The 23,668-nt window shown below is 38.3% G+C and overlaps 4 protein-coding genes across 7 annotated transcripts in view; 3 read left to right on the top strand and 1 right to left on the bottom strand.

The window, feature by feature from the left end:
• Positions 1–23,668, bottom strand: part of mAChR-B (muscarinic acetylcholine receptor) — a 64,415-nt gene that overhangs the window by 40,480 nt on the left and 267 nt on the right. For 2 of the 3 annotated variants that reach the window (XM_011305847.1, XM_011305849.1), the window contains exon 1: positions 124–639. The exons of the other annotated variant lie outside the window; for it this stretch is intronic. The gene's annotated coding sequence lies outside the window, so the exon portion shown is untranslated. Of the gene's footprint in view, positions 1–123; positions 640–23,668 lie in introns of those variants that run through there. 3 annotated transcript variants of the gene reach the window in all.
• LOC105267284 (uncharacterized) lies at positions 7,157–16,980 on the top strand. The gene is made up of 22 exons (XM_011306023.1): positions 7,157–7,533; positions 7,620–8,299; positions 8,434–8,589; positions 8,776–9,419; positions 9,490–9,571; positions 9,635–10,295; positions 10,405–10,592; positions 10,657–10,818; positions 10,998–11,144; positions 11,206–11,281; positions 11,350–11,492; positions 13,291–13,803; positions 13,869–14,333; positions 14,412–14,595; positions 14,669–14,828; positions 14,892–14,973; positions 15,061–15,428; positions 15,509–15,786; positions 15,873–16,063; positions 16,150–16,449; positions 16,520–16,601; positions 16,674–16,980. Exons 2-22 carry the CDS (start codon positions 7,827–7,829, stop codon positions 16,887–16,889), a joined length of 5,571 nt encoding a protein of 1,856 aa, XP_011304325.1. The 5' UTR covers positions 7,157–7,533; positions 7,620–7,826; the 3' UTR covers positions 16,890–16,980.
• Positions 17,995–22,173, top strand: LOC105267181 (membrane alanyl aminopeptidase). Its single transcript, XM_011305850.1, has 10 exons — positions 17,995–18,710; positions 18,810–19,259; positions 19,351–19,531; positions 19,601–19,763; positions 19,872–19,953; positions 20,024–20,385; positions 20,499–20,970; positions 21,397–21,699; positions 21,769–21,856; positions 21,921–22,173. The coding sequence occupies exons 1-10, from the start codon at positions 18,220–18,222 to the stop codon at positions 22,083–22,085; spliced, it is 2,757 nt and encodes a 918-aa protein (XP_011304152.1). The 5' UTR covers positions 17,995–18,219; the 3' UTR covers positions 22,086–22,173.
• Positions 22,494–23,506, top strand: LOC105267182 (uncharacterized). Of its 2 annotated transcripts, none has more exons than XM_011305852.1 (3): positions 22,494–22,624; positions 22,696–22,989; positions 23,060–23,506. In XM_011305852.1, the coding sequence occupies exons 1-3, from the start codon at positions 22,524–22,526 to the stop codon at positions 23,145–23,147; spliced, it is 483 nt and encodes a 160-aa protein (XP_011304154.1). In that variant the 5' UTR covers positions 22,494–22,523; the 3' UTR covers positions 23,148–23,506. The 2 variants fall into 2 exon arrangements, with proteins under 2 accessions (XP_011304154.1, XP_011304153.1); XM_011305851.1 differs by having other exon boundaries at positions 23,036–23,506.

Raw genomic sequence — 23,668 nt, 5'->3', positions numbered from 1 at the left:
TCTATTTCCCCCAGTCTATTTAAAGTTCTAAGGTCACCAAGCCCAATAAAATTAAATAAAAAAACAAGGAAAAACTAAAACAAATTTTTTCGCCACATGAAAAAAATGAAGATTTGTGCTCACCTTGGGGGCAACCAAGTCGGTTGATATCTCGCCGATACACAGTCCAAAGAGCTCTCAACCAATCAAAACAGATCGAGTCATTATTCCCGTCAATATGATCATTCACCCGACGATAACTGTCAATGTCCCCCCGACGATGACAGCTATCCAATTATTGGCAATGCTAAACACCCGAGGTGCAAGACTCTCGACACTTTGATTTTTATTGGATAATAAAATTTTATGTTAGCGGCAAACTTCTCAACTCTCTGGCTGCCGAAGATTATGTCTATCACTCGTGCAGCTCTCGTTCTTCTTAATCCGACACATTACATCAACGAATTTTCATCGAGTTCTCCTCTCCGATGACAGGTGATGATAACTGATGATAACTGATGATAACTGATGATAATGCTGAATGGGGGTCAGAAACAGATGGATATATTCAACTTTTGACGATGAATGGTGATCACAAAGTGTTTGTTAATGTGATCTTGAGTATTTTTGACATTATTGCCGTTTGTTGTCACGTAAACACTGAACGGTAATGTATCTGTGGTGCGACGGACACGCGGTGTGAATTGAAGTGAGCGCCAGGGCTCAAAAAACTAGCGTCAACGAGCGCCGTCGCGCATCCTGGTGCTACCGCTCAAACGCAAGCGCTGTATGAGCAACTCTCTGAGCGCGATATAACTACCATCGGCATGAACGCGCGCCCCTCATCCTATATACCGTTATTACTGATTTATCAGAAGCTGGTTTTTTTCTCGGTTTTATCCCACTGACTATCCCCCCTTACCCCAACCCCGGACTCCTTTTACACTCCATCGTCCTCTTCTTTTCATCTCTTTATGATGGTAAAAGAAAAAACAGTGCTTTCTCTTTATTTTTACATTTCTTTTTGTCTTTGTGATACTTCGGGGGGACCCACTGGTAATTGTCGATACTGTCATCAAGGGAATATGTACTTTCAAAAGCGGTGGATTGGAATAATCTTTAAATAAATGGAGTGTATTAAAATTCAGTTGGGGAGAGCGCTCTTCAGGTATTTTTAGGATTTTGTTGCAGCCTGATTATTGTTATCTGCTGGACTGGGAAATGGGATTGAATAAGATAGGAAGAGATATTATATTTCGAGTGCATGGAAAGGAATTACGGAATTACAGAAATGCTCCCGGAAATATTTCTTACTTGCGATTCAATCCGAAATTACGGTAAAGATTCGTAATTTTTATTGAATATTTCTCTCGATGTAAAGAATATCGAATTCCGTAGATTATTGATCAGTGATCTGTGTTGATGATTTTGATGGAAATGTAGTGGAAGAAATGTCCGTTGAAATTTTACCAATTCACCAAGTGAGTGGAAATTTATGAGATATGAGGTGTTGAGCATGTTTCCAGGAAAAATTGGTAGATGGTAATCTGGTTTGAGTAGTTGATAGTTGGTTTGAGTTAAATATTCATGGCGTGGAGTGTCTCCTCGACAATGATACTTGCTGGTATGACAGTGAGAGGTGTACTTGATTGTCCAGTGGAACGAACTGTCCACTGAATCATGGTATGTGCCATGTCTGAGATGATAATTAACGCCGGAGGCGGTGACTCTGACGTCGTCCTGACGTAGTAGGCCTAGGAGTCCATCAACTCGTCTGTGCGAATTGAGGTAGGTGAGCAGAGATGGAGATAGAGAAGCCAGTGGGTCGTTGGTTGCGAGGTAGGTCATGACGGTGGGAAATCTCCCTTTTCCCCTCGTCCATACTATGTATTAAATGCATGTGACACGAGCTACTGTGCCACATAAAAGCCAAGGCCGAACGCTCCGTCGACGATCGATCCAACAAATATTTTGAAAATTATGAACATTTCATTGTGGTAATGATCTGTTCTGATTCAATGAACAATCACACTCCAACTAATTAAACAAAATTGCGGGGGACGCAAGGGAGCGTTTGACAAGTCCTAACTCTACATAAATATTGAATCTCCAACAGCGATGAATAAATTTGTTCATCCTATTCCTTAATTACTATTCTCTTCTTCTTTCGGAGTAGCGGGAGAAACTACCGGGATTGTTTGCATTTCTTTTAATTTCCTTGCAGGTGAAAACTTCCGTGTCTGAGGGTATGAAAAAGTTTTCTTTTTCACTGGTGAATTCTGGTGCAGTTGAGTTTTTAATTTTTTACTCGGGCTTTTGAAAGCAGCGATGGAGATCTAAACTTGAAACTTTAACTTGAGAAGTTTTTCAAATGAAACTCGCGTTCTTCTTTATTACTGGATTTTGAATTACGCGAGAGACTCCGAGATTTTGGTACGTGTTAATTTATTTTTTTCACAAATCAGGGATACTCCCATTTAAGAACATTCAGTGTGACTTCGTATAGTTCTCCCGTCGTTAACAAATCTATTTTCATGAGGACAACTGATAATTGTCGGAAGATGTGCTCTCGGTGTTGAATACTGAACACTGTCTCCTGAAATTTCAGTCCGACAAAAATTAATACTCATGGAGATGTCATCAAGATGCACTTTCTCCTTTTGTAAGTCAAGTCGAAATGCATTAAGGACAACTCGAGTAGAGTCTGGTTTACCGGTTATGTATCGGTGATGACACCAGCAAGACGCCAGTGATATCCATAATACCCACCTAGGTATACTTTTCACTGCATTCAACTGGGAAATATAGGAAATGAAACACCCCACGTATTCAACCGAGACCCATATGCATCATTTACATGAGACTCAGATACTCCAGTTATGTCATCAGCCCGAGAAAAAAACGAGAAGTTAAATTGAGTGAATAAAAAATTCAAACTGACAAAAAAACATAATTTATGCCAATGATTTTTTTTCTTGAAAGTATTTTTTATTAAAAGTGGTATTCCTCTAGGTGATCTTGATTAGGTGTTAATAATGGAAATCATATGTTGGTACGACCTTGACTAAACTCGACCAATAATCATCGATATTGAAAAATTCAGTCGATATGATCTACAAAATTTTGGTATCTGAAGAAAATTCATGATAATATTGGATTATTAATTGGACAGGCAACCTTCTGAGAAAATACAGATTTCTCTCGAATAAATGGATCTGTCGCGAAGATAATTTTTTTTTCGTCCAGCAGTATAAATTTTTTTGTTATTGTTTAATAACCCTGAGATTATTGACATCACAAAACTTTGATCTCGTGTCCTCGGATAAATAAAATATATGGCCTCCGTATCGAGGCCACTCGAAATCTGGACGAACATAAAAATTCTTATTGCCGCCCTCGGAAATCGAACAAGAGGCCAACATGTTCCAACGTGCAATTAAAGGAAATGAAAACCAGCGAATTCATGAATTGATTGTCCTCCGGGCATATTCCCAACATATTCATATTAACCCTCGCAATTGGGTTAAATATTACTTTCAGAACTCGCCAATTAAATGTTTAATTGAGTCAATTGGGCGAAATGTAATTTAGCACTGATGAGTGAGTTTTAATTGCATATGCTGTATTTAGCGGACTGTTGAGATCCAAAAACACGCCGATAATTGATTGCTTTTTCGGGGAAAATTGGTTGTTTGTATTAATATAAAAAATTACTATTTCTTGTACTTCGGCATTTAAAAATCTTTTTTTCCTACACTGCACTACCGTATGACCGATCAAATGAATTGACATTGCGATGCATAAATTAAATAAATAATTTCACGTATCACGAAGAGTGATAGTATTTCCCCGATTGTCTCGCGTAATCGTTGAGATTTTTCTTTCATCTCTCCAGGAAAAAAGAGGGTTGTGCAATAAAGGAGGGAAGGGTAAAGGGGTGAAATTATGAAAGCGGGGAGTTTTATAAGAGGGGCAGAGGTTTTGGAATAGGAATGACTATGGGACGGGATGGGTTATACATGAGACATTGGACTAAGGTGAATGGAGAGAAAGACACGGGGAATGGCTGGCTTGCCTAGCTCTCATCATCCTCCGCTAATATTTACCTGGGGTTACACAAAGACCTGGTTTGTGTACATCCCAGTGGTGTGTGCCAATGTGTCTGTGATAAAAATACCCGGAAGTCGGGCCGGAATCGACCGACAGTGAAAAAAAACGAAGGGAAAAAAAATATCCTCTCAACTGAGATTCTTTCTGCCTTCAACTCGTCTTTTTATCCACTGACGGCGCGTCACTGTAATCTCCACATGTTGTACGACAGCATATAAATTTCATTTTAATAATGCGGCGGAAAATATTTATCATTCCTCACGAGGACAAGGAAATAGAAGAATTAATCCACCGGCTGTTATAAAAATAATCTGAATTGTTTCTCAAAATGCAAGAGAAGACAATGTCGTTGGAATATTTTACTCACCCGGGGATTCATCTCCGAAACCTTAAAAACATAATAAAAAACCATGACAACAGTATCAAATATCGTTTGAATCGTGAAATTGAATACAGCCCAATTACGAGAAAATTTGATAGTGGATGTATTCACCCGTCCGCAGGGTAGACAGAGCCCTTTCCTGGTTCTCCAAAATCATCACCTCAAGAGTTGAGTAAAAATCCCCGGGGCTAGTTCGACCCTCTGTCACCTCCAGTTATTTACCCTCATTAGAGCTTTTTGATAGTGTTATCACCAAGCACTAGTGTAAAATTCACGGGAAAAGATAAACACTATTGAGACGCGGGAGGGAGGTTGATGCCAGGTAGGCAGTTTCCGAAGGGCGAGCGACCGGTAACTATGTCTGGTGAGCGTTGAAGCTTTCAAACGATCCTGTAATCAAATTACCTGGAGGCTTCCAACATCGTTGGTTGCCGTGGGCGAGGGTATGACTTGAAATACGGTAGATGGCAGTTTCCAAAGGCCCGAGGTCACACCGATACACCATCATCCCGACGCAATTCGGTACAACCAATCATACATATCATAATTGGCTCTATCAATCGACATCCATACTCTTCAGGATGATGAGTTTTTCACGTGACGGTTGATTCAGGTAACTCCAGTGATTAGTCAACGGATTTGTCTCACATTTTTGACAATTTAAATTGACTAGCCACTCTGAGTTGTTTTGATTTAAAACTCGAGGCTGGAGGCAGTGCAAGATGCAGTACCTGGTGCAACTCTTCTTGAAAATCGGATTGTCGGAGGTCCATGAATCAATTGCGTCTGCACTCAAGCTTGACTGGCATACACACATTCAACATTTCTCTCTCGGTTGTTGCTTTTGAATAAACCACCCCAGTGTATTTCCACCCTCTCAATGGCAATACTGTGTGCTGCATACTACGGTACCTTGTGATTCCGGTCTGAAGCGTATATTGCTGTGCAACCGAATTAGCCGTCACCGTGGTATACGTGATTAAGATCTAATGAGATTATCAAGGGTATCATGCACGAATTTTCAAATAATTCAGTTAGACAAGGTAGGTAGAATTTTATTATCGATGGTAAGTGGTTTTTATTGGGGAAATTTCGATGGGAAAAGGCCAATCAAAGTATGAGCCTCTCTCATATTTATATATAGGTGAATAATTTTAGGGGGGCGTAGAGTGCCCCGTAAAACAAACCAAAATTGTAAAATTTCCCGTTCGGCTTGACGAAAAAATTGTTCTATTCCACATGCAAAGTCATGTCGGTCACTCGCTAATTGATTCGAATATTGTATCAAAGAAAAAATGGATTTCGAACCGCAGAAACATTTGTGTTCGTTCCATTTTTTTTTTTTGGAAAAATGAAAAATAAAAACTAGAACAAAACATTTTCCAGCGAAAGGAACTGCGTTTTTATTGGCCACTCTGCGGTTCAACGAGCGTGGAGCTTTGTTTGTCGCCGTGAATGACAAAATGAGAGAAAAAAGAGAGGGATTGTCGGATATCACCGGAACTTTTCTACTTCACTAGTGGCGATACCGTTCACGAAATGAGAGTAAGGGAATTGAAAATTAAAAAATCCACGATATCATGATTGAAAAGAAATAAATCTGAAACGCTCCGGAATTTCTCGAGTTCAGTATTGGAAAATGTAAGAAATTACGATGTAATTTTCGTAGAACAAGTGGAATCTCTCAGATAATTTCCGATTTATTACGTGTATTCCAACTCACAGGTTCTTACTTTAGCTTAATAGGTACACGTTCAGAAGATCAAAGATGGTAGACAGGACCCTTTAACCCCGACACTGTGATACGTTTGAATGGGTAGAACGCAAAAGCCTGAGGTATGCTCGAAAGATTGAGAGTTACCTAGAGGTTGTACTCGAGTACAAGATGGACCTTCATTATGCAGGCCAATCGAGCCCTAACTTGCAGCCACTGTCGTCTTACCGCAGTCTTGTTAATTATGTAGTTGTCGGGTTCTGAAGAAAAACTTGACATTATGCGCACACTCCAAAGCCTTCAGAACCTCCGAGCCGTTTAACTAAGTGCTATCTCAACTATCCGATACTTGCCTTTATTCAATTATAAATTTCAATTACCGAAGATTGCGCAGGTGGAATTTTTGAACAAGTCAATTAAAAAGCGGACTAAATGATCGATGAAAAAGTTGATTGAATGATTCGAGTAGTTATTAACGAGATCCACTTCTCCACGAGTGAATGCCTGCACCACAGGGACAACGAACGGTATCACTTGAAAGATTCAATGAAGAATACGGGGAGCAACCTCATTAAGTCAGACGACTCATTAAATGGCGGCTGCGACGCTCGTTAAGTCCTTGTAATTATTCATCTTGTGCTCATTGTTTCGTGAAAATTCATTGTTTCGTCCGAGCGATAAACTTATTCAACTTTCTGCATGAGATTGGCATCAGTCATTCCCACCATCTCGGAATTTTTAGGGAATCCCCGTTTTATTTCACCCGATGTAATGTCTGAATTCTCTGCGACGCAACTTAGCAACGAAAATATTTGATCTGCGTCGTTTAAACAAAATCCAATATTTGAGAAGGCAATAAAGAAGGCTGAAGATAGTTGTAATCATTCCGCTATCTTATCGGTGACAATGATTGATAACATTGATTATATTTTACGCCATGATCAATCAAGCGACAACCTGCAGACATCTCCAAATATCCACTCTGGGTCAAATTCCCTCGGTCATTTCGATCGTTGAAGGATCATCGAAGGGTCCTGTACCAGTTTTTCAGCCTGCCTTTACAAAAAATACATCGAATACATTTATTTCGGGAATAGTAACGAAAATCGGGGGATTCTGTACCCCAAAGTCCACAAACCACAAACATGTCGATCCTAAACTGTGACAACACGTGTCGCCACTCAATTAAATGCAAATTTCGACAATTCATCTCGGGTCCTCACACGTCCCTTTCAAATATTTTCATGATTCAGAAAAGTCTCCGCAATATTGATATTGATGACGTTTATTTAGAGAAAAAGCCCATTGGAATTTCACTGAAAGTTTATCCAAAAAAATGACACTCCGGGTTCGTAGATATCCAAACTGTCTAGACTTCCTCCGAACTCAAGATAATAGTAAGATAATTATTATCAATTGACGTCTTAATTCCAGATTTATTGCATGCGTGTTGGACGAGATTATTCTATCTCCGCGAATGTCAATCAAACGCATGGTACGAGTATCGATTGATAGTGAGTGCACAATGAGACGGAGAAAATTCGACTGCCATTTGTAACGAACGAAGTGAACTGTGAACCGTCTTAGAAATATATCAAATAAATGTATAAATAGAGAATAAATACAACAATATATTAAATAATGAAATTTAATTTGTCGATTGTTCGGGATGTAATGACAATTATTCTCCTCGCCTTATTAAATCATGTTGAAAGTGACGTGATAAATCTTGAAGGGAGAGGTCTCCACAGACTGCCCGATAATGTTTCTCCAACCGCTTACGAATTATGGCTGTACCCTCATCTGAAGTTGAACAACTTTACGTATGAGGGTCGGGTAATTATAAGCCTCTACGTCAGTGCAATGACAAACTCCATTACCCTAAACGCAGATGGATTAAATATCATGGAAGAAAAGAGCGAGTTCCGCCAAGGGAACAATACGATCCCTATTTTTCTCCAAGAATTGGACGAAGAGAAACAGTTCTACACGATCTCACTGATTTCCAGGATCGGAATCGGCAATTACACCTTGCGACTGGATTTCAGTGGAGAAATACGAGACGATCTCTTTGGATTTTATCGAAGTGCCGTCAAAGACGGGAGCAAAACGAGGTATGATTGATGCTGAGCGGATCTGGTGGGTGGAATGACTATTTGGATGGAGATTAGGGGACATCGGATAGGATTAACAATTGGGGGTTTAGGAAGATTGATAATACTGGGATGTTTGATTTACTCCATTTCAGATGGATGGGCGTTACACAGTTCTCACCAACTTTTGCCCGTGCCGCTTTTCCTTGCTTCGATGAGCCACACTTGAAAGCAAACTTTCAGCTCCATCTTGGACATTATAAGGATGAGAGAGTCACATCAAATACGTATCCACTCGTCACCACCCCGACGTATAAAAAAATATTTTTCAAAATCTAAAACAGCTCTTAATCTAGTACATTTATTTAAAAATTGAATATGAAATATACTCCATTAAAAACCAGGAGTGGAATCAAATTTATTCAAAAAAGAAAATTTATTCGAAGCCGAATTGCTAATTTATCAATATATTTTTATTGTTCAATTTTTTTTTGTAGAGATATTGCTAATTATACACTGACGACAATGTTGAGAACACCGAAAATGTCGACGTACCTTTTTTGCTGGTCAATTCACAATTTCGAGTACGATGGATTATCGAATATTTCATTCTTTGGAATTTGGACGAGAAGTTCAATGAATGGAAAAGGCAATAAAGCTCTAGAAAACGGGTATAAAATATATTCGAGCCTTCAGTCATGGATGAATATTGGAAATCCCGTGAATAAAGTAGTACACCTCGCCGTACCTGATTTCCACTTTTCCGCTATGGAAAACTGGGGAATGATAACTTTCCGCGAATCTGCTCTTCTCCACGGGGAGAACGTGACCTCCACGGAGACAATTCACAAGGGATTGACTACAATGGCTCATGAATATGCTCACACATGGTTCGGCAATCTAGTGACTCCGAAGTTTTGGACAGTCGCGTGGCTGAAGGAGGGTTTCGCTACTTATTTCGCTTATATCGCAAGATCACTTGTTGATCCTGGCCTGAGATCCATGGATCTATTCGTCGTTGAAAATCTGGAGAGCGCACTTGCCGAGGATTCCAGAAAGCATCTGAGAACTATGAACGGAAAAGATGTTAGTGACAAGAATAGTTCTCTGAGTATCATGGATTTTGTTCCTTACAAAAAAGGTTTTCCACTTTCCTCCACTTCAACAAATACTTCACAATGATTTTATTTTATTCTCGAATAATTTCCCAGGTTCCTCCGTGATTCGAATGATTGCAGAATTGATGGGCAACCAATCATTCCAAACGGCGATGAGATCTTACTTGAAGGACAGGTAACAGTAATTCCCAGACCCACTAATTATTTCTAATTATTTCCCAGAGTGACCGACTTACAGATCCTACGACTACGGTACACCATCACTGCTTTACGATCATCTTCGAAGGTATCCGGATGGATTGGTAACTCCAGTTGACTTGGGAGAAGTGATCGAAAGTTATGCCAATCAGCCGGGCTATCCTCTCATAACTCTGACCAGAGATTACTCTTCAAATTCTCTGACTATCAGTCAACAAAGGTTTTATCAAAATCCGAATTATGGGTACAGAAAAAATTCTACATGGTGGGTTCCATTGAGTCTAACAACTCAATATGGATTTGACGCCGATGTATCAGGTTTTGGCGCAATTTGGCTGAGAAAAAATCAAATGACAATAACGATAAACGTCGGGAATATTAGTACAGGAGGATGGATCATATGTGACCGTCACAAAGTTGGCTATTATCGTGTGAATTACGACCCACAGAATTGGAACATGTTAACAGAACATCTAGTGTCCGGAGGGTGCGATAGGATTAATCAGGTGGCACGAGCAACTATCCTTGATGATGCTTTCAATTTAGCCCGTGGTGATTACATTAATTACAGTGTACCATTTCGTCTTGCTCGGTATCTCATTGACGAAACCGAGTACGAACCTTGGCTAGCGGCAATCAACTCCTTCGCTTTCTTGAATAAAAATTTCCAACATCTGCCCGTCCTTCGCGATTCTATACAGGTGCGGTAATCAAAGTTTCCCGAATTCCATCGAAATTTCACTTGGTACTTTCCAATGAAACTTTCGGTGATGTTTCTCGTAGGTTAACGTTTGCCTCAATAACTTCTAGGATTATGTGAGACGTCTGTTGGTGCCGATTTATCAATCTTTAACCTTCACTGCATCAGGCCCAAATTCACTTCGGGTGAAACTTTTCCGACAGCTGATACTATCCACTGCATGTGCTATGGGCAATGAGCATTGTTTAAATACCGCGAATTCACTATTTGAAAAGTGGATTAAAGATCCTTCGGAGAGGTAACTTGTAATCAAAATACGATTGTTATCTCCTTCATTCGATTTTCGAGATTTTCCATTTCAGGATTGATGCAGATATGAAAAGTATTGTTTATTGCGTTGGAATTAGGAGAGGTGGGGAATGGGAGCGAGTGTTTGAAAGATTTTTGAGAGAGGAATTACATACCGAAAAGGAGGTATTGATTGGTGGACTCGGCTGCACGAACAACTCTGCTTTCATTACACGGTACATATATCTGTTTATAAACTGTAAAAAAAACATTCTAAATTTTTATTTCTTCCAATGAAATCTTTAAAAAAAATTTTACACTTCGGGGGGAATCGAATCCGAAAATTTTTCGACTTTTCCGAAGTTGCAGGGAAAATGCTCCATTCAAAATAAATATGAAATTTAAATTGTTACAGGTATTTAAATTTCATGATGAATGATACTGCGCAATTACCTAAGCAATACCGTTTGAAGATAGTGGAGTCCGTCTTGAATGGGAACCCGGAGAATGTAGAATATACTCTAAATTATCTATCCAAAAATGTGCGAAAAATCATAAACATGTGAGTAATCCACATATTACTGCGCTCTGAATTCAATATTTCATATTCACTCCTTTTTCAGAAGAGGCTTTCCTTTTCTGGATAAAATGATCGCTGCAATCGCAGATCGAATCACATCATTAAAAAACCTACAAGCGGTACGTTTCTAATATTTATCCGAGTATTATCCTGTTTTATCTCTGACTAACAGTCTGAAACTTTTCAGTTCTTATCAATTATCGATAACAACGCAAGTGTTTTGAAACCGTCAGAGGGTAAGGCGACGAAAGCAATTGCTGATATTCAAGCGAATCTTCTGTGGATACAAAAATATTCACCGATTATTGAAAAAGTTATTAAAGAAATCATGTAAACTACTTGTAATATTTTAATTGCTGTATTAAATTGATGAACAATTTCCAAATGCTCGATTATCTTCAGGATTTACATGTTGAGCATTATTCACAATTCACAACTCATTTTGTGAGGGCGGGAGAAATATTCGAAATATACTCGAAATATCCGACTCAATCCTTGAATTTTTTTCCTTGATTAAATCAATAATCTTATCGGTTAGAGCTCCGACGGAAAAATAGATATCATATCTTCCCTCAAATATGTATTGAGACATAATTTTTTCTTGCGAATTTCGGTGAATGAATGCATTAAATTTTTATTCAATTTTTGGCGACTTTCACATCATGTGAAGTAATCATGTGAAGTCCACATTGTTTTATGGAAATAAAAACAATACATTTGTTTGTACAACAATATTGTCAAATTTATTTTAACGAGCATTGCCCAGATAATGATGATGAAATTATCTTTTGTGAGTATGTCACAGCAATTGGTGCTCAGTCTTCACTCATGATAATTCACTCGTCATAATTTTTCATAACAGGTGAGTCTTTGTTTATTTATCATCTGCGGCATTTATTCTAAAAGAGTTGTGAAATCCAGCAAATGCAATTCGAGTTAATTTAATAGCCACTGGTTTTTTGATTTTTAAGGGGATCCACCCGAAAGATATTGGGTAAAAGATAAAAACGCCTGAAATAGATTGTAATCACGATAAGCGCTGCAATTTCGTTCTAAAGGACGGCTTCTCGGAAATTATCAAAAAATTTATCAAGACCATTCGACCGATTTTTCTACTGAACAGATATCGAGTACCTAGAATTTTTTCTCTCTAAAAAAATTGGGGATTTTGGTGATTCGACTCACGAATCTTTCAAAATCATAATTGAATCACGTGAAAATGACTAAATAGTATACACTATTTCCGTACTAGATGATGAGATTGAGTCCATCAAATCTTTTCTTTGATTCTCGTTTTTGTTTAAATGTTCAGGAAAGAGTCGGGTAAAAAATAAAATGATTAAAGCCTCTCTGTGCGTTCAGTACCGCGTAATTGGTATTTCCGAGTGATGAGAAATTATCACGTTAATCATAAAGTGCGTCTCGAGAACATTCATTTTCGGTTACCTTATCTCGTTACGAGTTTATCACAATGCGATATGAGAGATTGATATCGAAATACCAATTCGGTAGAATTTTCAAGTGAAAATGGAGGACGAAGTCGAAAATCAACAACCATGACACAATTATATCGGAAATGTTGAATTTTGGATATTCACATCCCTTTGGTATTTACGTATCTGAATTCCAAAGAAATTTACCGATTCTTAATTAATGCTGCTTTTTCGGTACTTACACCTCATACAAAGGGTAAAAATTAAAACAGCTATCATAAAAATGATTCGGTTTCATCATTGACTGTAACCGAATGGTTGAGACGATTGAGACTCGTAGATAAATAAAAATCAAAGACAGTATCAAATATGATTATGAAAACTTGGAAAGAATACCTTGTTTGATAGAATAACCCAGATAAGAGCGATCTTCCGGCGTACAATATACGAGTTCAGACACTGATAAGATTATCTCAGCTCTAATTTTGTTGATATGAATGTCTCTAAAATGCTTATAAAACCCAAGTGATTCTATGATAGGTTTGCTCAATCCACTGTTGGAGAGTTACGTGCAGTAGTGATAACTTGATCGTACATTTTTGGATTGTTCATCGGAACGTAAGTATAATGGTATCTTAGACAGACCGTTAAAAGTGTAAATTGCATCCAATAAATTGAACTTCTGGTGAATCTAGGTGTAACGAAATGGCGTATCTTCTATCACTCCTCGCGGCCATTGTCGCGGTGACTTGCGCAGGAATTATTCCGCCATCAGAAGATGAATTTTTAGTTACTAAAGCTGCACCTGAGGCTCCTGCCAACCCTCTGGACTATCGACTGCCCACCAATGTCGTTCCTACTACCTATGAAATTAAGCTCGCACCTGATCTTGAAAATTTCACTTTTAAGGGTGAATCGAAAATAATGCTCTCTGTGAAAAAGGCGACTAAACAAATCGTCTTGCATGCGAAGGATTTGAAAATCACTTTGGCAGTACTGCATGTGCTAAATGGGACAACCCATATTTCAAATGTAGCAACAACCGCATTACCCATCAACACGACCAATGATTGGCTTGTCATCAATTTAATAGAACAATTAAATATTACCGGAACTTACCAATTGGAATTACACTACGAGGGTACATTGAATGAAGACTTGAAAGGCTTTTATCGTAGTTCTTATATTGATGATTACGGCAAAAAAAGGTAATTTCTTCATTTCTCATGATTACGTATTGTATTGTAATTATACAATTTTTAACTTACAACAGGTGGTTAGCGACGACGCACTTTGAACCCACGTCAGCGCGTCTTGCATTCCCCTGTTGGGATGAACCACATTTGAAAGCAAAGTTCACCATTTCGATCAAGCACCCGAAGAAACTCCACGCCCTTTCCAATTCGCATTTAGTGTCAATTACTCCTGATGTAACTGATAAAACAAGCTTTATAACACAATTCGCGGAAACACCAGCAATGTCGACTTACTTAGTGGCTTTCGTCGTCTCAGATTTTGAATCTTTATCGAATAAGGAAGGAACGTTCACCGTATGGGCAAGACCAAATGCTATCCGACATGGTGAATTCGCCTTGGATGTCGGTGAAAAAGAGCTGAAAGAACTAGAAAAAGCGACCAATATAGCATTCTCTACTCATGGATTCACAAAAATGGATTCGATTGCCATTCCTCAATTTGCTGCTGGCGCCATGGAAAATTGGGGTCTCGTTACGTACAGGTAATAGAAGAGAGTAATAAAAATCATTAAGTGAATTTCAAGGTAAATATTTTTAATTCCACACGGATGATATTCTAGAGAGTCAGCACTTCTGGTTGAAGAGGGTGTGACAACGACTACAGCTAAAGTGAATGTTGCTTCGACTATAAGTCACGAGTTGGCTCACCAGTGGTTTGGAAATTTAGTCAGTCCACAGTGGTGGCAATACACATGGTTGAATGAGGGTTTTGCCACTTATTTCCAATATATCATCACAGACTTGGTAATGGGCCTTACTAAATAGCCAACATTATGTCCAGTTAAACGTCTTTTATTGAGAAATATTTTTAATGTAGATTGAACCGACGTGGAGAATGAAAGAACTTCAGGTGGTTGTAGCTCTTCAAGATCGTGCCTTTCCAAGTGATAGTGTCAATACAACAGTAGACATGAATCACGATGTGAGCAGTCCAACTGAAATTAGCGCCAAATTCAACAGCATCTCTTATCAAAAGGGTACGTAAAGATTTATCGGTTGCTCGTATGTTTTGATATTATTATGATTTTAATTTTATTCAGCCGGTTCCATCATCCGCATGATAAATCATGTGTTCGGAGAAGAGAAATTCAAAAAAGCTCTGCAAGCATATTTATCGAAATAGTAGGTATTCAGTACTCAGAATGATAAAAATCGTTCCAGTTCATTCTGAATGGATATAATTATTTGATTATTAACTTCAATTTGTAGTAAGTCTGGCACCGCAACATCTGACCAGTTGTTCGCGGAATTCGCAACGGTATCTCCAACTCTGCCAGGAACGCAAATAAAACCACAAGTTATTCTCAATGATTGGGCAACTACACCAGGATTTCCATACATCACTGTCACGAGAAATTATACAACAGGAAAAGCGACGATTAAACAGGAACGTTACCTGTACAAACCAGAGGAGAAATACAATGAAGTCTATTACGTGCCGATTAATTACGCCTCGGAGAAAAAAGATTTTGAGGATACAAGCGTAAACATTTGGTTAGAAAAGAACAAGCCTATTGTCGATCATGATCTGAAACTGGCGAAAGACAAATGGGTTATCTTCAATAAACAGCACTTCGGTAATATAAAAAGATTGATCAACCGTACAATGCGTGACATTCAAAGTCTTCTTCATTTCTTATTCTGTCATTTTAAATAGGATACTATCGCGTCAACTACGATGAGAATAATTGGAAACTCATTACCGAGTTTTTGAAGACTAAGAATTACACGGATATTCATGTACTCAATCGAGGACAAGTAGTTGATGATGCACTGAATCTTGCGAGAATTGGAAAACTGACCTACCGAACCGCATTTGGTCTGCTGGACTTCCTTAAACAGGACTTCGATTACGTACCGTGGCATTCTGCACTGACTGGTTTTGCTTATTTGCAGAAAACTCTGAAACAAAGTGCGATCTATAACAGCTTCAAGGTATTGCTACTGAATCCAATCAGATGATATTCAAATACCATCTCTTAATATCTCGATACTTTAACCTCGTTGATTATTATCTGCAGCAACATCTTCTTGCGTTGTTGGGACCCGTCGTGAATAATGTCACCTTCTACGAATCGCCAGCGGATGGTTATTTGCGAAAGCTTTTGAGGGTAAAGGTCTTGGAATCCGCGTGTGCACTTGGATCCAAACCATGCAGAGACCAGGCATCAAAAAATGTTACAGACTGGCTCAAAGATCCCAAAGCATACCCGTAATTTTCAAATTTCATACCCTTCAGCCACATAATTTCTGTTTTAATTAATCAAATAATCATCCATATGATTCAATATCTTGCAGACTTTCGCCTGATCTAAAGGGCGTCGTTCTCTGCGCGGCTGTTCGCAATGCCGATCAGGCACTGTGGAACAAACTCTACGCCAAATATTTAGCTGGTGAGGAGAATGCTCTCCTCAGGGCCCTAGCATGTTCCTCCAATAATAAAATCTTGGAGGGATACTTGACCAAAGCCCTGAGTGCATCCGTTAGTACCGAGAATCGTGACGAAATTTTTTCGGCTGTCACCACCAGTAGCGAAGAAGGTGTTAATAACGTAGCACTTGATTTCGTTCTTGCAAATGCAAATAAAATCTACGAACTGTAAGCGAATAATCATCATGTATTTATGAAGTGATGATCAAAATTATAATCTTCATCTTTAATTTTCCAGATCTGGGAACACCACCAAAAGCCTCAAGACGTACGTCACCAATATTGGATCTCAAATCAGTAGCGCAGCACAACTTAAAAAGGCAAGCGGTTCCGTCTGAATTATTAAGGAATTAAGATTTATAATTAATTAATAATAATATGTCTCATTTCAGTTGAAGGAGACTACGGATGAACGCGTCAAGAGTGTATTCACGGACGCTATTAATTATGCTCAGGAGTCCCTCGACTGGTTAAATACGCACGAAAAACAATTCACGGAATATTTCAAGAAAACTAATTCAAACAACGGAGATGGAAATTCAGCTGCAGCCGTCACCTGGTCTGCTCTCTTATTTACACTGTCATTTACAGTGTCTCAATTGTATTAAAAAATCAGCCAATCATGTCACAAATGTTTAGATATGTACGTAAACAACGAATTCTGTAAATAAAGTGAATAAAGTATGATTTAACATTTGATCTGGTGGAGTCACTTCATTTACTTGAATTACTCGTCAACAATTTTTCCCACCGCCCTTGCGGCTGCAAATGAAACCATCTGAGAGAACATTGAAACAATGAAAAAACTATAACTATTCATAATAACGAAATAAATGGTGATATAGTTGAGAGTTACTATAATTTTGGTAATTAGTTCAGCTGAGGTAATAGTTCATGATATACAGACGATGTATTATTTCAGAGGAAAAACAAAACAAAAATATAAATTAATTACATACCGTAGAATTACCGGGTGTTTCAGATTGATTAATTATCGTGGATCTCACTATAGATAGGATTTCTGAAATATTTTCACTCTGGAAATTCACGTTTGTGAGATCGTGCACGAGGAGACCTGAACAATGACTGATGGAATAGAGTCCCATATTCTTTACTGAGAGTCTTCTCCCGAATACGCTAATTATGGTCTCACGCTTAACGCTTTAATATACTAATAATAAACGACACCCATTTTGCATCGACTCATCTGATTTCCGAGAACGGAAATGGAGAAATAGCCTTTCTCACCATCATGAACGGTAGCTAGGTCACAGATGCATTTCATTCTCGCACGCGTCGAACTGCCATTTGATAAATTAAAAAAAATTCAAAGCCCTAATCTGATAATAAAGGAAATGAATGATAATATAATGGGAATAAACACCGAAATCGAGAGAACAACTCGAGTAGATTATTTCAAATTAATTATTCGCTACTGGTGCAATCATAAATATGATGACAAAATTAATTCATAATTTATCCTCATGATGCAAAATTTTTTGTTACAAAACGCGGAACCATGGCCGCTGCCAATGAGTCAAGGTTACAATAGTGTTTATTCCGTAATGATAAATAATTCAATCGGTAAGTTTGAATTTTTCACTGTTATTGCCAGTGCGACTGAATAATGGATATTTTCCAACGGTATCATAATCCACACATTAATGCAATAAATAGTTTTATATCGGAAGTACGCGTTCAGTCGAGTGATTCTTCATGGATAATATCAGAATCGATTGTACTGAGTATCCACAGTATCTGTTGTGTTTGCCAATACACGATGAGCTCCTGCATATTCATGGATTTTTGAGAAGGTCAATGAATAGGTCTTTCGAATTTTGAGCTGCAGTCTTCATTCAACTTTCGTAGCTCGAGTATTTCACGAAGCATTTCTCACTCTTCAATCTTCACTCAACTATGTCATAGAACTCCGAAAGGATGGAAAATCAATTTATCAGGATTTTATTACTAATCATCACCGTAATATCGCCATCGTCACCATTGTACAGCCCCACGGAATATGAGGCTCAATTGGTAGCCAAAGTTATTGGGTATCGATTACCCACTAATACAGCTCCAAGATTATACATCTTGAAATTAGAGCCTCACATTGATGATAAACTCTTCACCTTTGATGGCACCAGTAGCACTGTCTTCGAGGTGCTTGATCCGACATCGAGTGTAACTTTACATGCCGCTGCGTCAATGAAAATTGATGAGACGTACACCAACCTCGTGCATAGTAATGGTACAGAGGAAAAACCTGTTTCTCAGAAATACAACTCAAATCTGCAATTCTTTAATCTTCGATTCTCTAATGAATTGAGACTGGGAAATTACACGTTGAAACTGAAATGGAAGGGAGATGATTCCACCTGGTTACGAGGATTCTACAGAGCATCGGATATTAATGATTACGGAAAATCTCAGTGAGTAATTCATGATTTGTACCGCAATTTTTAATATGAATTCTCCGTAAAAAATTATTACATGAACCACAACATTTTGTGATGAATGGTAATTTTCAGGTACATGGTGGCGACGCATTTTGAGCCAGTAACAGCTCGAAATGCTTTTCCCTGTTGGGATGAGCCGGGTGTTAAGGCTGAATTCGAAATATCTCTGAAGCATTACGACAATTATACAGCGCTCTCGAATATGCCTGTGAGAGAGGAAACATCGAGTGAGGATGGAAAGGTATGGACGCACTTCCAGAGGACTCCAGTCATGTCAACTTACTTAGCAACATTCGTTGTGGCTCCTTACACCAGTGATACAAATAGAGATGGTAATATGACGTTCTGGGTACCGTCGAATAAACTGGGGTCCATCACTGTTAGTTTGGAATTGAGTCCCATGGTTGTCGATGCGATGCAAAATTATACCGGAATTCCTTACTCCCTGCCTAAACTGGATGCTGTTTTCGTTCCTTCGTATTCCTCTGGAGCAACCGAACACTGGGGTCTCATCAGTTACGTGTAGGTCCCATATAATGAAATTTTATTATCAAGTGACGTATTTTCGCATCATAATGGGACGTTTTATTATTTATTTTCTAATTTTCTCCAGGAATTACGTCTTATTTGAGCCAGGTGTTAGCACACATCGACAGCTGATAGCGACTGTATCAATAACAGCTCATGAAATTATTCATCAGTGGTTCGGAAATTTGGTGACTCCTACGTGGTGGAGTGATCTATGGCTGAGTGAAGCCTTTGCTGTTTATCTGGCACCTAAAATTATCGATAAGGTGTTCATTATGAGTTATTTATGGATTTCGTAATTGGTTGGGTGCATTACAATTTGTTTTTCGCTCCAGATTATACCCAATTTCCACGCAATGGATCTCTTCGTCACTGAAACTGTTAATCGTGTATCATTTGAAGCAGAAAAACACAACAGTGATCCCCGTCCCATCAGATGGGTGCCTGATTCTCCGGAGGAAGTTCGTCGCATGTTTTCTTCTGTAACCTATCGAAAAGGTCAATATTTCATTACCCACGGGAGAAAAATCCTTCATCAATGCGGAAAGCAAAATTACGTACTATCTAGTACCAGTATTCAAATAATATTGAATGTTTTATGTTCAGGAGCTGCTGTACTTCGAATGCTGGAGCACATGATAACCGAGGAGGCATTCCATCTGGGCATAATGAAATATCTCGATAAACAGTAAACCAGGAAGCATGATGGGTAATTAATCGAATGAATATTGGAGCTTATGCAAAATATTTATTTTCAGCCAATACGGGTCAGTAGAAGCCAACGATTTATGGCGAAGTCTTCAGGACGGATACAATGAGAAAAAAGTGGCCCCTCATTTGAATATAAAGGAAATCATGAATCCGTGGGTGGAGCAGACTGGATATCCACTCCTAAATGTCACACGAGATTATAAAACTGGATTCACCAGTATAACTCAGAGCAATGCCTTGGATCCAGAATCTGAAAATCTTTGGACAATTCCCATAAATTATGCAACAACATCACGACCTGATTTCTCTTCAACTCGCCCGATGCATTTTATGCGACGTGCAAACGAGAGTTTCACGATTTATGGAATTGATAGAAATGATGGGATAATTATGAATATTCAGCAAACAGGTATGAATCGTAATCTTGTACTTTCTGAAAGTATCAATTTGTTCATTTAAAGTAACAAAAAAAAAATGCAGCCAATACCCAGTGTCTCAATAACTGAAGATTCATATTTTTAGGTTTTTATCGAGTCGATTATGATTGGCAAAATTGGGAGCGTATCGTTGCATATCTGAATTCGGAAAATTATCACAAAATTCATGTTCTAAATCGTGCCCAATTGCTTCATGATGTCGCCTATTTTGCGGATAAAGATGAACGCTATTATGAACTATTGCTGGATATGGCGGCTTATCTACGCAGAGAAACAAACTTCCTGCCTTGGGCGGCTATTTCCGCAGTGATGGACCGATTTGCAATGCCGTTGATGAATACATCCACCTATGAGTTCTTCAGAAGTTTTATGTTACATCTTATGAATAATATAGTAGATCATGTTGGATTCGAAGAACGCGTACTGGTCGATGACAATTTAGTGGCTCTGACGAGGGCTGAGCTTTTCACGTGGGCATGTGCTTTCGGTCATGAAGGATGCAAAGCCATAGCTCCAATTAAACTCATGGACATTCTCCATGGAAAACTCTCGGAATCGTACGCACTTTCAACTGCATTTGTCATTTTAAATGAAAAAACTTGAAATTTTTAAGACAAAAGTGCCATGACATTTCCGTAGAATTCTTCATTAACGAATCGCTTGAATTTTTTAATATTCCCTGAATTTTCAATGTCTTGGAAATTTCATTGTATTTAACGTTGAATTTTCATGATGAGCATGACAATTCAAGTTTCCATTGAAAAATCAATCATCATGCGATAAATCATCATTCAACATGAATAAACCAATTTTCTTGAATTTTCAATAGAGATGAGAAATAGAGTGATCATCTTCAAATGAAAGTCATCCAAACTGATATATTTGAAACGTTCGAAGACTTTGTGATTAAAATTTCAAGGAGTTTTTAATGAAATGTGAAGAATGATTATAATTTCAATCTTATGGTTTACCCTGCGTTTTAGGGTTAGGAAGGAGAATCCATGGATTTACTGTACTGCCCTAGCTAATGCCAACGAAACCCTGTGGGATCTTGTGATGAACGCCCATTGGGCAAATCCTGTGGAACACAATGCTTTCCAGTACCTGGGGTGTACAAAAAATCATCATTTGATTAAAAAATATCTCACTCTAGCTTTTGCAGAAAATGCCACTCTTTTGTCCAACGATGTGGGCGAGGCATTGCAATCCATGATTATGGGACCAGTGGATAATTACAACTTTGGGCTTGACTATTTTATTGAAAACATTGATTCCATACGACAGTAGTGAGTATTTTCGATACACGACTGTTTAAAATGAACTGAAAAACCCGTAACACAATGTTCACATTACAGTATGAATGAGAGAGGTGCGACTTACATTATCCAGAAACTTTGTGATGGCTTTGCAAGAGGAACTAAAACCCTGAGCCAATTTGAAAAGGTAAAACTTGAGGCCTGCTTTATTTTCTTTATTCTCTCCATTCGGATGTATCTTGTTGTTTCAGTTGACAAAATTTCTCAATAAAGAAACTGAAAATGGAAAAATCAGCAATATCAGGGACTTCATTGACCTAGCAAGAGAATCCATGAGGACTTCTGAGAACACAGTGGCATTATTCAACTCCATTTTACGAAAAAAACCATATCTTGTAAATTTCGTAGAGCATTAGAGTGTAAATATGGCGGTCAGCAGATTCCACCAACTGTAAATTCGGAATAATCAGAAATTTTTTTAATAAATGTACCCTTTTCTCATTATTCTCTTCTTACATTTTCCTCAGCATTTTTCACAGATCTTCCAGGATAATCTGATATAGTAGAATCCCGTTATTCCTTCCGGTTGCCCCACTAGTACTTCCGGACCACAAGATGTAAAGTTTAATTTTAGTTCAATTTCAAGTTGAAGTTTAAATTTCCGACAGCGATGTTTAGATTGGATTTACCCAAATTATCAAAGAAAATTCGCTCCGGTCGAATATTCTCGCCTCTTCGTTAACTGAAAGAGAAGACTCCAAAATGGCGTTAGAGTACGCGTCGAGCCGCTACAATTTAACCAGTATGAAATGTAATTACCGTAGTCAATAGGCCTTTAGAGACGGAGAACACAAATGCCTGCAGACGTTCCACAATACAACGGCGTTTCAAGCAGTTCAAGTGTTTCAATGGCACGAGAGTCGGTATGGAAGCGGACGAAAGCATATTTTCGCAGGTATTTCTATAATAAATTTTCCCTCCCCCAAAATCAACATCTAATCATCAAATTGGCAAATTAACTCGTAGAATGCGAGGGAAAAAGGTCGGCGGGTGGATCGCTCTTCTGCTTCTTTTGATATGCGGACAAGAAATCGAGGCTCATTCTCCCACTGATTGGCCCATTCGAGATACCTCTTCAATCAATATTATTGAATGTCCATATGACCATAAAATCGGAGACAATGTCATGACGTCGGGTCCTGCATTAAAAGGCGAGGCATGGGAAATGAATGGATTTTCTGATTTTAATCTGCGATCTGGATCGCTGGAGTTCGGTAAAGGAGACATCTGGGTGCAACCGTCTGATAGAGATGACGACAGGTACGCATAATCATTCTATTATTCATGATTTCACAAGTGATTCAAGTATTCCTATGTCCTCACATAATAGACTTGTTATGGAATTCCCACCGAAGTGGATAGACACTACAGATTTCGCACCAATAATATGCACAACGAGCCGCGCTACGCTGGGATAAACTAGACCTCGTAGCAGAATTCAATTCACCCCTTTAATATTTAAATTACGTTCCAGCTTGATTATGTCGGCGGAGAATTGCATCTGATAATAGGAAAATGTCTGCACATTTTTAAATCATTGAAAATATACACTAGTGTAGAAAATTAAATCGTGCGATTTATTAGAGTCGATATTTGATTGAATCAAATTAATAGGTGAATCGATGGACTAGTTTTTCGTATTATTTCCGCTTTTGTGGATGCAGTTTTCAAGGAAAAGGTAGTAGTAGAACAGTTGGTAACCCACGAATTATAAACATAATAAACTTCAATAAAAAATTGTTCCATCCAGTTCAAACATGATGAATAAAAAAAATATAAGCAATATTTATTGTTAACTTATTTACCTTCATCCCAGTCCTTCAAAATAATATAAAATAATGTAAAAGAGATTGACAATGAATGATTGTTTTCTTTGTCAATCTTTTACTCGTCTTTCTATTGGTCGATTGATCGATTGATTACTTCCATGATTACGAGG

The sequence above is a fragment of the Fopius arisanus genome, unplaced genomic scaffold (genome assembly GCF_000806365.1).
Source record: "Fopius arisanus strain USDA-PBARC FA_bdor unplaced genomic scaffold, ASM80636v1 scaffold00045, whole genome shotgun sequence".
NCBI lineage: Eukaryota > Metazoa > Arthropoda > Insecta > Hymenoptera > Braconidae > Fopius > Fopius arisanus.
This window is presented reverse-complemented; position numbering and strand designations above follow the sequence as displayed.